The 13499-nt window shown below is 52.1% G+C and overlaps 1 protein-coding gene across 1 annotated transcript in view; it reads right to left on the reverse strand.

The window, feature by feature from the left end:
• Nucleotides 1-12268, reverse strand: part of B4GALNT2 (beta-1,4-N-acetyl-galactosaminyltransferase 2 (SID blood group)) — a 28011-nt gene extending 15743 nt beyond the window's left edge. The window contains exons 1-7 of the mRNA XM_040497889.1: nucleotides 12231-12268; nucleotides 9595-9783; nucleotides 8927-9064; nucleotides 4824-4930; nucleotides 3766-3803; nucleotides 1067-1247; nucleotides 151-237 (exon numbers count right to left, since the gene is read on the reverse strand). Coding sequence (XP_040353823.1) covers nucleotides 151-237; nucleotides 1067-1247; nucleotides 3766-3803; nucleotides 4824-4930; nucleotides 8927-9064; nucleotides 9595-9783; nucleotides 12231-12268 — 778 coding nt within the window. The remainder of the gene's footprint in view (nucleotides 1-150; nucleotides 238-1066; nucleotides 1248-3765; nucleotides 3804-4823; nucleotides 4931-8926; nucleotides 9065-9594; nucleotides 9784-12230) is intronic.
• Nucleotides 12269-13499: the final 1231 nt, after the last annotated feature.

Consider the following 13499-nt stretch of genomic DNA (forward strand, 5'->3'; position numbering starts at 1 on the left):
ATCAGAGCTGTTATTTTCATTGAATCTCCTCCTCCACCTCCCGGGGGCCGGCGGCGGGGGGGGGGGGGGGGGGGGGGGGGGATGCCTTCCGAATGTCACCAAAAGCTCCGCAGGATCCCACCCTGGAGCCCCGGGGGGCAAGGGCCTCACCTGGTCCAGGGTCATACAACCTGGGCATGACAGGATGGCGGATGGTCACTGGAAATCTGGTGACTGAGGACTTGGACTCCAGACTCACTGGAGGGAGACAGAAGGGCAAGGTGGGCAGCACCGCGTCTGGTCACTTTCCACGCTGCCCCAAGGAAGCCGATTTGAAGCCAGGTGAAGGCCCGGTAGAGCATGTCCCGCCTGGGATGAGACTGAGGACCCCATAACGTTGACAGCATTCTGGCGCCTGACTTGCTCTGCGTCCCTGGGGCAACCTGCTGACTGCCCCCCCCCCTTTTTTTTTTTTCAATTAAGTTCTATGCCTCACACGGGGCTCGAACTCACGACCCACGAGGCCGAGAACAAGAGCGGCGTGCTTTATCGACTGAGCCACCCAGGCGCCCCCAAAGGGAAAACAGCGACTTGAATTCATCCAGAAAGAACCTGGGACTGCCATCAGGGCGGCAAGGATTGTTCTCCCAGGGAATCCCTGGGGTGGGGGGTGGGGGGTGGGACACAAAACCACTGCCCTTGGGACTGGGAGTTCCCCCACATCCCTCTTTCCTGTCAGTGCCCAGGATGAGATACCGATGCGCAGACGGCTTCCCTCCCCTCCCGCAGCTGAGAGCTACAGATAACGGGGAACAGGGCCCGATGGCTTCCAGGTACACAGCACGAATGATCCGTCCTCACAGAGAGGTACGTGTTCTTTCCTTCCAGTCATGCTATGGGGTCAGTGGCAACATGGGGATAATATGGACTACAGTCCTTGGGAAGGTGAGACATCCCGGGTTAGAAACAGGAGCAAGGCAAGCGTGCTAAATGCAGGCGGGCTTCCTGGAGGAGGAAGACTTTGAGAGGGTCCCGTGGCTGCCTTCCCGCTCCCTTCACATTTTGCCCTCCAAGCACAGGCTCTCACCCACATCCACCCTGGGGTGCTGGTACACGGTGCTGGTGTAGGTCAGGTGCTGGAGGACGAAATTCAAAAGCTGCCGGTTCCTGGTCGAAACGGTCAGCTGCTTCTGACCTCTGCCCTGCACCACACTGGCCGGGACGTCAGCAAGGGTGTTCAGGGTCCCCAGAGACGCTGTCAGCGTGACCTAGGGTGGAGCAGGTAGAAGGACGCTGAATGCGAGGAAAGGCACATACCCGGGATGGCCAGCAGGGGGCAGGGCACAGGCGGGAAAGAGGAGGCGCTCCGGGGTGCTCCTGAAAGCTGGGGTCTGGCACCGCAGGCAGTTGTAGCTTTACTCTCAGCAAAGTAGAATCAAGTCCTGGGGCCTGGAGCGTTCCAGGGCCACTGCTCTCTCATCCCTTGGCTTACGGGATACCATTCTTCTAGATTCCTGCCTACTGCCGCGGGCTGCATCTTTTGACTTTGGCTGCCTCTTCCTCCGTCTGACCTCCAAATGGAGTTTTTCAGGGTTCAGTTCTGTCCCCTTTTCTCTTCCTACTCAACACCTTCTAGAGGAGGCGGCTTTATGTATATATGTTTGAAAGTTTATTTATTTATTGAGAGAGAGAGAGAGAGAGAGAGAGAGCATGTGCCTGAGCGGGGGAGGGGCAGAGAAAGAGGGAGAGAGAGAATCCCCAGCAGGCTCCACACCGGTCAGCCACGGGGCTCGATCCCACAAACCCCGAGATCATGACCTGAACCAAAACCGAGAGTCATACGCTGAACCAGCTGAGCCACCCAGGCGCCCCTAGAGGAGGCATCTTTAAATATCATTCATAGGCTGTTGGCTTAAAAATGTATGTCTCCAGGGGCGCCTGGGTGGCGCAGTCAGTTAAGCGTCCGACTTCAGCCAGGTCACGATCTCGCGGTCCGTGAGTTCGAGCCCCGCGTCAGGCTCTGGGCTGATGGCTCGGAGCCTGGAGCCTGTTTCCGATTCTGTGTCTCCCTCTCTCTCTGCCCCTCCCCCGTTCATGCTCTGTCTCTCTCTGTCCCAAAAATGTAAAAAAAAAAAAAAAAAAAAAGTATGTCTCCAGGGGCTCCTGGGTGGCTCAGTCAGTTGAGGGTCTGACTTCGGCCTAGGTCATGATCTCACAGTCTGTGGGTTCGAGCCCCGCGTCAGGCTCTGTGCTGAGAGCTCAGAGCCTGGAGCCTGCTTCACGTTCTCTCTCTCTCTCTCTCTCTCTCTCTGCCCCTCCCCCACTCATGCTGTCTCTGTCTTTCAAAAATTAATAAAATGTTAAAAAAATTTTTTTTGGGGGGGCGCCTGGGTGGCTCAGTCGGTTAAGTGTCCGACTTCGGCTCAGGTCATGATCTCACAGTCTGTGGGTTCGAGCCCCACATCAGGCTCTGTGCTGACGGCTCAGAGCCTGGAGCCTGCTTCGGATTCTGTGTCTCCCTCTCTCTCTGCCCCTCCCCTGCTCATGCTCTGTCTCTCTCTGTCGCAAAAATAAATTTAAAAAATTTAAAAAAATTTAAAAAAAAAAATTTTTTTTAAATGGATGCCTCCAGCTCCCATCTCTCTGAGCCCTAACTGCCCGGCTGTTTGCTCTGCTAGGAAATTCCCCAGGCGACTAACTCAAAGTTAAGTCTTCGAGACCGAACTATTGATTTTTCTCTATCAACCTGTTTTTCACTCTCTCCCTGCTTCTCCCGGCCTCGTGAATGGTGCCTTCATCCATTCAACTGGTGACGTCCCTGATGGAGGTCACTGCTATTCTGAGGGAGTCCTGCCGGGTCTACCTTCAACACGTAGCTAGGACTGGTCCCCTTCTCTCCATCCCATTGCTACTCCCTAAAGCCCCTCTCCTCTCCTGCCTCCTCGTCCTCTGTGCATCCAGACGTCTTTTGTGAAAGGTACACTGGGTTATGTCACGTCTGCTGAGAACGCTTTGGTCAGCGGGAAGGTGCTTTCTGAGATCCAAACTAGAGACACTGAGAGAAGAGCAGTGAATAAAAGCAACTCCGCACCTTCCAGAAGCTTCTATTCTGGTGGGGGAGGTCAGCCACCAGTCTATCACGATGCATATAAAATAACTCAGGTACAGAAAGGCACCCTGAAGAAGATATGAGAGTACTGGGAAAGTGGCGGGGCGGGGCGTGGGGGGGGGGGGGGGAGTGTGTTTTGGGGGGGGGGGGGAAGGCCATCGGGAACTGAGTAGTTTTGCAGATTTGCTCACTCATCACCCATTCCAACCTCTGGCATGCAGAGTGGGAAAACTAAAACTACATTTCCCAGACTCCTTTTCAAATTAGGGCTCTACGCGCAGGAGAGCTGGATTTGGAGCCGTGTTAAGCGGGCCACGGAAGGCTAAGGGCACGGAGCATCGGTCTTGCCGGAGCTCACCCTGACGGAGGCAACATGCACAGAAGCCGCGGCCGTGGCCGTGGCCGCGGCCGCGGCTGTGGTCGCAACTTCCTCTTGCGGCGGAAGCAGCAGCATCTGTGATGGCCCAGGTCTTTAGAAGTCCTCCTCGGAGCTCCGGCCGCTGGAGTTCATGAAAATCATGCCTTCTGGAGGCACCCTTTCTCCCCTCCCCACCGGGGACTCATGTCAGATATTCAATCTGGATAAAGACTCTGTCAAAATCTGAGACCAGCCACACTGGGGAAGCAGGGTGTGGACAGGAGGCCAAGTGCAAAAAGGGGATGGGAAGGGGACTTGCCTTATAGAAGGGGGCGTCTTGTCCTTCAAACTGAAGGCCTGGAAGACACAGATGAAAGGAGAAAAAAAAAACACCAGTTGAGAGGGTGTCAAAGGTTCCCTGACGCTCCTACCCTCCCGGTGGATCCTACACATCCTTCCAGAATCCCTTCAGTGTCCCCTCCTACCCAGGGCATCTGCCGAACACTCCTCTCTCCCTGGGGGTTGTGTTAGGGGCTGTCCCCTGTCCTCAACTTCCAGTGGTTCTAAAGCCTCTGATGCCCACCCTCAGCACTGGACGGGGACTGTGAATTTAATCTAGCACTTTCCAGGCATCTCTGTTACTGAAGGGAAGGCCGCAACGGATCATACTGTATATGAGGTTTCTAGAACAGTCAATTTCACAGAGACAAGACATTCTACTGAATGGTGGCTGCCACGGGCGGTGGGGGGAAGGGACAATGTTAAATTGGGTACAGAGTTTCAGTGGGGGAAGATTAACAAGTTCCGGAGACGGATGACGGTGCCGGTTGCCGAACGATGAGAATGTAATGCCACAACCCCGTGTGCTTCAAAATGATGGATACGGTAAATTTTAGGATATGCACATTTTACAATAAAAAAAAGGAAATCATCCGTGAAATTGGCAAAGTAACATCTACCTCACAGGGATGTGGTCCCGAACTAGAGACGTGTCTAGAAATCCCTCGTTGGAGGGGCGTTTTAACCAACATAAATACTCTTTTCAATATGCTGTCCCAGGAGGTGGGCTCATCTTGGCCTGTTCCCATGAGTGACGGGACGCCAAAAAGCCAACGATGTCCTAAGAGCCCTTGAGGCACACAGATTTCTGTCCTCTTCTGTGTCATCTCGGGTCCCCTGGGAGGTCACCACTACTGAGGGTGATTCCCAGGGGCGGAAACAGTGAGACCGACATTCAGCGAAATCACGCCAAATTCCTGCGTTGTGCTGAGCACACAGCAGGCACTCAATACACGACTGTCCCCTTCCACTCCCCGATTTTGCTTCAGAAGGGTTATGAAAGTTGCCTGGCTCCTCTCCAGACGGAGACGTACCTACCTGGGAGGGGAACCGTGTGCAGGGGCATCACCTCTACCCCATGGACCGGGTACCCAAAGGGGAGGTTGGGCTGAGCCAGCAGCGGCGGTGAACGGGCCAACCCTTCTCTGCAGGGGACAGAACCGGAACCATTAGCAGCCGCTCTGACGTGTCTCCCCGGTTGGTTCTTTTTTTTTTTTTTTTTTAACGTTTATTTATTTATTTATTTATTTATTTTAATTTTTTTTTTCAACGTTTATTTATTTTTGGGACAGAGACAGAGCATGAACGGGGGAGGGGCAGAGAGAGAGAGGGAGACACAGAATCAGAAACAGGCTCCAGGCTCTGAGCCGTCAGCTATCAGCCCAGAGCCTGACGCGGGGCTCGAACTCCCGGACCGCGAGATCGTGACCTGGTTGAAGTCGGACGCTTAACCGACTGCGCCACCCAGGCGCCCCAACGTTTATTTATTTTTGAGACAAAGAGAGAAGGAGCATGAACAGGGGAGGGTCAGAGAGAGAGGGAGACACAGAATCCGAAACAGGCTCCAGGCTCTGAGCGGTCAGCACAGAGCCCGACGCGGGGCTCGAACTCACGAACCGCGAGACCATGACCTGACACAATGGGGGGCTGTCAGCGCAGAGCCTGATGCGGGGCTCAAACTCGCAAACCATGAGGTCGTGACCCGAGCCAAAATCAAGAGTCCAACACTTAACCCCCTGAGCCACCCAAGTGCCCCCCCCCATGCACCATTTTCTAATTGAAGTATAATACGGCGCTAACCAGACTCAAGTGAACCCGAGATCTTAGCCAATATTAAGCTCCACTAATAATTTCAAGGATACAGGGACGCCTGGGTGGCTCAGTCGGTTAAGTGACAGACTCTGGATTTCGGCTCATGTCAGGATCTCACGGTTGGTGAGATCAAGCCCCCGGGGAGGGCTCCCGGCTGACAGCACAGAGCCTACTTGGGGAGTCTCCCTCTCCCTCTCTCTCTGCCCCTCCCCTGCTCTCATGCGCCCTCTCTCTCAAAATAAATAAAATCATGATAATAGTTTCAAGGATACAGACAATTACGCGGCACAGACAGAGCACACAGAGATCTTGGGAATCCCAGGGCGGGGATCCCGTCATGCCTTCCCACATCAGACGTGCTCTCTGGCCGAGGATAATGTGATCTCCAAATGGGGGTTGGCTGAATGCCTTCACATGGCAGAAAGCATGTAAGGTATGAACCATCTCCATTCTATGACCCCCAGAGAGTTGCACAGCTTAGGTGACATGCACCAGGGGCCGAAGATTCTGGGTTATTTATTCTACGTGATCGCGTTGCCCCCCTGTGTTACAGAGGAGGCAAGGAGACGAGAAGGTCCCACTCTTGGAGGACTAAGGCACCCATAACCGGAATCCTAGGTCACCTGTTCAGTCACAGAAATGAGGCCAGCTCTGAAGGCCTCCTTCTGGAACCATCCCTTTTGGAATTCCCAGAATGGGAAGCCGTTCTCCCTCCTCAGGCATCGCCCCCCACCCTCCCCGGCCCTCCCTCTGACTGGTCCTGTAAACACTGAGCTTGGGACTGAACTTCTGAGCTCCGCGCGGGTCGCTGACCACCTTCCGTGGGCCACAGCCCGCCCACAGTCACCCCGCACCGGGCTGGGGCTCGGTGGTCCTTACAGCAGCGGCAGGGACGGTGAGGTGGACGCGGACCGTGTCCTCTCTGTTCCTCTGGGAGCCGCATTCAGATCAGTCCTGTCTCGGTACCTAACTCGGCGCCTCGCCCAGAACGGGCATCTCGCTGAGGCCACCTCAAGTCCCCGACTACAGGGACCTCACAGGCAGTGGCAAAGGGAGACCAGGAGAGCCAGTGGGAACCACAGTACTGGCAGGAGGCAAGCAGAGGCTGCCCTTGGGCGCAGAGCCAGGCACAGGTCCCGCTTGGCGTGACAGCTTTATCACATCAAGTTACGGTTGTTTATACGCTTTTCTGACCTCTGCTGTCCTATCAGTTCATTGAGGCTACAACCTCGGTACCGTTTTGAGCCCTTTCGTCGATCAGTTCATTACAGGTCCCAACAACCCCGGGTACTGTTATTGTCCCCATTATACAGAAGAGGGTAAGCAGCTCGCCCAAGGTCACCCGGCTGGGACACGGAAGACGCACTGTTAACCGCGAAGCCCGAATGCTCCTCACGCACCTAGGTGGGGCCAGGCTTCAAAGCCATGCCAGAATCATCTGTTGTGTTCCCCTGGCTCTTCGACTTGCAACGCTGCCTCCTGCCGCTGCCCCATCTCTTTTTCTGGAGTCTTCTATTTGTATGTAGTTTGGGGGGGGTGGGGGTGGGGCGGGTAGTGGTTGATTCCCACAAGCAAACCCGGAGGGGCCCTACTCACCCTTCCCTTTCCTTGACTCATGACTCAGGCTCAGTCAACTGAGCACCTGGGGACCGTTCATCCCAGAGACACCGCTGTCCCAGGAGTAGAAGGAACATGTACCTTCCAGCTGCCTCCTCAACAGGTCGCCCCGCCTTCCCTATCCCTTCCCTACTATGTACTCTGCACCGAAAAGCCAGAGCCCCGTTTTACAAAAGCATCTCAGGTAAGAACGGGCCACTTTTAGAAACCGTTCGGTTCTGGGGCGCGTGGGTGGCTCAGCCGGTTAAACGTCTGACTCTCCATCTGGGCTCAGGTCGTGATCTCATGGTTCGTGAGATCGAGCCCCGCGTGGGGCTCTGTGCTGACAGCTTGGAGCCTGCTTGGGATTCTCCCTCTCTTTCTCCCTCTCCTCTCTCTCTCTCTCTCTCAAAATAAATAAATGAACATTTAAAAAAAAAAAAAAAAACCCTGTCTAATTCCTTGCATTACTCAGAAAGCAAAATGTGCACCCTGCCTCCTGGCCTCCTGGCCTCTCTGAGTTCATGCACCACCAGCCCTCCCCTGACTTACTAGGCTCCAACAGCCGTCGCCTGCTTTCTTGTCATTCAGCCATCACAAAATCCACCCCCCCTCCCCCACCTGCCCGGGCTTTGGGCCCTGCCTTAACTCTTCCTTCTGAGATGCTCCCTTACAGGAGACGCTGGGGACTCCTGCTTCATATACAAATCAGAGTCCAAGGTCACTTTGCTTCACCATCCCATTAAATCTTAGGCATTTAGTAGCATTCTACCACACGAATTTAACTGGCACCTCCATAGGGCACTTATAACGATCTAATATTTAGGTGACTTATGTATCTCTTAATGAATCATGTACCTCTTGTAAGAACCATAAGCAGAGTAATATGAATAGTAAACCCCAACAATAATAGTAGGTGATATTTTTGCAAGGCTTCGGTCCGTCAGACCCTTTACGAGATACTAGCTGTGTTAACACATGTTCATTACGAGCCTTCACAAACCTCCGAAAGAAGTATCTCTATCGCCATTTTTCATATAAAGGTACTTAAGTACTGGGGGGGGGGGGGCGGGGAACTTGGCATCCAGCTTGTTCCAGAGTTCAAATCCCTAAGCGTGGTTCTGTTTATTTTTTTTTTTATTTTTTTTTTTATTTTTTTTTCAACGTTTATTTATTTTTAGGACAGAGAGAGACAGAGCATGAACGGGGGAGGGGCAGAGAGAGAGGGAGACACAGAATCGGAAACAGGCTCCAGGCTCCGAGCCATCAGCCCAGAGCCCGACGCGGGGCTGGAACTCACGGACCGCGAGATCGTGACCTGGCTGAAGTCGGACGCTTAACCGACGGCGCCACCCAGGCGCCCCTCTGTTTATTTTTTATTATAGCATGCCTTCCACTATGATTCATGAATGATTGCTGGAAAAGAAGGAAAAGGAAGGGAGGAAGGAAAGAAGGGACGCCTCAGACTATCTTCACTCCTCGGCTCGATGCTTATGAGGAAATGCCCTAGACGTGCAAAGTTTGATACGTCTTCATGGACGGGCCATTTTCCATCTTCCTCGGTTCTCACTCCTTGCTTTATTCCTAACGGTCCCCCCACACCCCCAGGGGCCCCTGCAAGAGAGGAGATCCTCCCTGTTTTCTTGGGACCCACACCCTCAGGACACAGGAGAGACCCAGGAGCCCCCCGCCCCACACCCCCCACCCCCACCCCCCGTCCCGGTCTGCATTACCTCCTCTGGAAGTGTTCGAATTCAGCCCGCCTCCTCGCTTTCACCGCAGGGAGTTCACTCTGGCCATAGGCATCCTGGAAGTTGTAGCCTCCCTGCCCTTTGGGGGCTTCACATTTGCACTGGTTTTTCGGGAACAGCCTAAAACCAGAAAAGGGCTGTGAACAGGGGCTGGGAGGGGGGAGAACCCGCCATCTAAAACCCGGCGTGCGATTCACCGTCCACCCTGGGCATCTCCTTCCCACACCCGCCCAGGTCTTACTTGGGATCCCAGCAGCAACACCTCCCAGAGACGCAGGGAGGGGAGGGGACGGAGAAGGGGGAGAAGGTCCCCTCTCTGGAATCATCCCCTGCACCCACTTTCTTTAAACTCGAGTCACATGGATGCCAGGGGCATCTTGGCCCCACCAGAGGAGGAGGCCAGCGGGTGGAAAAGGCTGCCCCTTTCTCACACTGTTGGCCGGACAGGCCCTCCGTAGTTGTAAGGGACTTTGGTAGGTGCTGTGCACCTTGCAGACCGAACCCTTTCCTGGTCCCCCGGTTTGGTCCACTTTAGCGACAGGCGCAGGCTCGGGAAGGCGGGGAAAGGGGTGTAAAACGGGCACCAGGAGGCACAGTAAACCGTAGGGGGAGCAAGGGAGACATCAGAACAACGTGGACTTGAACCTCACCAGATTCCATCGTAGGTAAAGAGGTTCCGGAGACGTTCCTCAGGTAGAAGCTTCAGCGGCTGGTCAGCCACAGCAGAAGGAGGGAGCTCTGGTGTGAGCCTACTTAGCCCCACGCTTACGCACAGAAACCCAATAGTGCCAAGGCCTAAGAGAAACGCTGAAATCTTGAGGAGCCGTAGAAATTCACACCTGTAGGCACACGAGAGAACAAGTTGTGTTAGAATCTCTTTTCTTGAGGGGCGCCTGGGTGGCTCAGTCAGCTGAGCGTCCGGCTTCGGCTCAGGTCATGATCTCCCGGTTCATAGGTTCGAGCCCCACGTCGGGCTCTGTGCTGATGGCTCAGAGCCTGGAACTTGCTTCTGATTCCGCGTCTCCCCCTCTCTCTGCCCTTCCGCTGTTCACGCTCTGTCAGTCTCTCTCCCTCCCTCTCTCAAAAATAAAATAAACGTTAAAAAAAAGTTTTTCTGTTTATTTATTTTGAGGCAGAGACAGAAGGTGCATGGGGGGAGGGGCAGAGAGAGGGTAGGAGAGAGAATCCCAAACAGACTCCACGCTGTCAGCACAGACCCCAACGTGGGACTCGATCTCAAGAACCACGAGATTGTGACCTGAGCCGAAATCAAGAGCGGGACGCTAAACTGACTGAGCCACCCAGGCGCCCCTGGCTTAGACTCTTGAAAAAGACAGTATTACCAAAAGGAAAAACAGTGGAGGGATGGGGAAAGCTTTCGATACTGAAGAAATCAAAGAAATCTGGCAACCAGACAGAACGTGTGGACTTTGATGGGATCGTTGTTCCAAAAAACAATTTTAAATGACGTTTTCAGGACAATCGTGAATATTTGAACATGGGCTGAAGGTTAGATTATCTTAGGGAATTGTTCATTTTTTTTTAGGTGAGCTGGTACTCTTGTGATTATATAGAGGAATGTGGTCATTCTGAGAAGCCTGATGAAATCTTTAGAGGTGACGTGTCCACGTGTCTCGAACGTCCTTTCAGATGGCTCAGCCATTTGAAAGACAAAAAGAGACATCAGGCAAATGTGGTAAAATAATAATTGTTATCTCCAGGTGGAAGGTGTATTCATGGTATTCATGGTAACACTGTTCTAAGTTTTCTTCAGTTTGACAGTTTTAAAAAATAAAACTTTGAAGGGAGCCTGGGTGGCTCAGTCTTAAGGTTAAGCTCAGGTCTGACTTTGGCTTAGGTCATGATCTCCCGGTTCGTGGGTTCGAGCCTTGCATCGGGCTCTGGGCTGACAGCTCGGAGCCTGGAGCCTGTTTCGGATTCTGTGTCTCCCTCTCTCTGCCCCTCCCCTGCTCACGGTCTGTCTCTCTCTGTCTCTCAATAATAAATAAATGTTTAAAAAATTAAATAAGTAAATCAAACAAAATAATTTTTTTTTTAATTTCTAAATAAAACTTTGGGATTTATAAACAATAAAATAAAAATTGTTGGGGTAAAATCATAAGTTGATCTTTCTTAACATGGCAACGATTTACATTTCAACGTTTATTTATTTATTTATTTATTTTTGGGAGAGAGAGAGAGACAGAGCATGAACGGGGGAGGGGCAGAGAGAGAGGGAGACACAGAATCGGAAACAGGCTCCAGGCTCTGAGCCATCAGCCCAGAGCCTGACGCGGGGCTCAAACTCACGGACTGCGAGATGGTGACCTGGCTGAAGTCGGACGCTTAACCGACTGCGCCACCCAGGCGCCCCTTCGATTTACATTTCAAACCAAAACTAATATTATGCTGTATGTTAACTAACTGGTATTTAAATAAAAACGTGTAGGAAAAAAGGAACTCAAGAAAAAACACACAAGACTGATGTGGCAAACGGAGTCTTAAGGTGGCCCGTGTGATCCTGATCTCCTGGTCCTCTCTGGACACTTGGCGAGATGCTGAAATCATGCAATCTTGGGTTGGAAGTCTTCTTTAAATCTATTCCCATCCCTTGGGGCGCCTGGGTGGCTCAGTCGGTTGGGTGACCGACTTGGGCTCAGGTCATGATCTCGCGGTTGGTGAGTTCGAGCCCCGCATTGGGCTCTGTGCTGATGGCTCAGAGCCTGGAGCCTGCTTCGGCTTCTGTGTCTCCTCCTCTCTCTCTACCCCTCCTGCTCACGCTCTGTGTTTCTCTCTCTCTCTCTCTCAGTAGTAAATAAACGTTTAAAAAAAAAATTTTTTTTTAAATCTATTCCCATCCCAGCAGCACCCGGGTGGCTCAGTCAGTTAAGCGTCTGGCTGTTGACTTCGGCGCAAGTCCCGATCTCACGGTCTGTGAGTTTGAGCCCCATTGGGCTCCGCGCCGACAGCACGGAGCCTGTTTGGGATCCTCTCTCCCCCCTTTTCCTCTGCTCCTCCCCTACTTGAGCTCACTTGCACGCTGTCTCTCAAAAATAAATAAATAAATTTTTTTAAAAAAATCCGTTCTCATCCCAAGATCTTATCAACAGCCAAGAAAATTTAGAGATGCGAAGTACCGAAATACCCAGCCCAATATGTGTATATTTTCAGTATCACCATGGATGAAAGTCCCAGGCGCCATGAACACTCTCATTGGATGTGGTATATGCCTTCAGGAATTTCAAACATTGACAGTGGAAACTCGTATGGTGATTCGCTTGCTTACTCTATGTTTACTTCCGCCGAATTCGTACCAAAGTACATCGGGTTTCTACAATCGCTGATTTTTGCTGGATGTCAACCAAGTTCTTACCGTGATGATTTGTCTTTCTGTAAGTCTCACGTTGTGCTGTAATAGAAAACCGCCACTTGGAAACTCTACATTGCACAGCAGCACACCCTGTAAAGTCTTCAGGCAAAAGCCTTACAGTTAATGGAATGTTTGCACCTGGTGTGCAACTTAACAGGGAAAGCCTGAAAATTAGTGAGAAAATTAGAGCCTGGGTGGCTCAGTCGGTTAAGCGTCCAACTCCCGATGTCAGCTCAGGTCATGATCTCACGGTTCAGGAACTTGAGTCCCTGTGACTTCATGCTGTCAGCACAGAGCCTGCTCGGGATTCTCTCTCTCCTTCTCGGCCCTTCACTTGCACTCTCTCTCTCTCAAAAAAACAAATAAATGAAAAATAAACTTCAAAAAAAGAAGAATGAGAAGACTATTCCTATTTTATTAATTTTTTTAAGTTTATTATTTGAGAGAGAGAGAGAGAGAGAGACAGGCAGAGAGAGAATCCCAAGCAGGCTCCCCACCGTCAGCACGGAGCCCGATGCAGGGCTCGAACTCACGAACTGTGAGATCAAATCTGAAATCTGAGCTGAAATCAAGAGTCGAGATGCTTAACTGAGTCATCCAGGCGCCCCAGGCTTTATTCCTACTTTTTTTTTTTTTAACATTTTATTTATTTTTGAGACAGGGAGAGACAGAGCATGTACAGGGGAGGGTCAGAGAGAGAGGGAGACACAGACCGAAACAGGCTCCAGGCTCTGAGCTGTCAGCACAGAGCCCGACGTGGGGCTTGAACTCACGGACCGTGAGATCATGACCTGAGCCGAAGTCGGCCGCTCAACCGACTGAGCCACCCAGGCGCCCCTTTATTCCTACTTTTAATAAAAGGTTGCCTTTTGTCTTGTGCAAAACATGTAGAATATATCCTTTAACTTAGTAGGTATTTCTGAAAGGCCAGTGAGGCTTTGTTATTGAAACTAAAACGAAGTTTAATCATAAGATTTCTGAACATCTCCTAACTTTTACAGACCTATCGGAAGTTGTTTACCACTACTATTTTTGTTTGAAGTGTGAATTTTTTTCCCCTCTTCCCAGCCTCTCCTTTAAAAAGAAAAAAAAAGGGGCGCCTGGGTGGCGCAGTCGGTTAAGCGTCCGGCTTCAGCCAGGTCACGATCTCGCGGTCCGTGAGTTCGAGCCCCGCGTCGGGCTCTG

Source organism: Herpailurus yagouaroundi, unplaced genomic scaffold (genome assembly GCF_014898765.1).
Source record: "Herpailurus yagouaroundi ecotype Mexico unplaced genomic scaffold, PumYag 189, whole genome shotgun sequence".
Classification (NCBI taxonomy): Eukaryota; Metazoa; Chordata; class Mammalia; order Carnivora; family Felidae; genus Herpailurus; species Herpailurus yagouaroundi.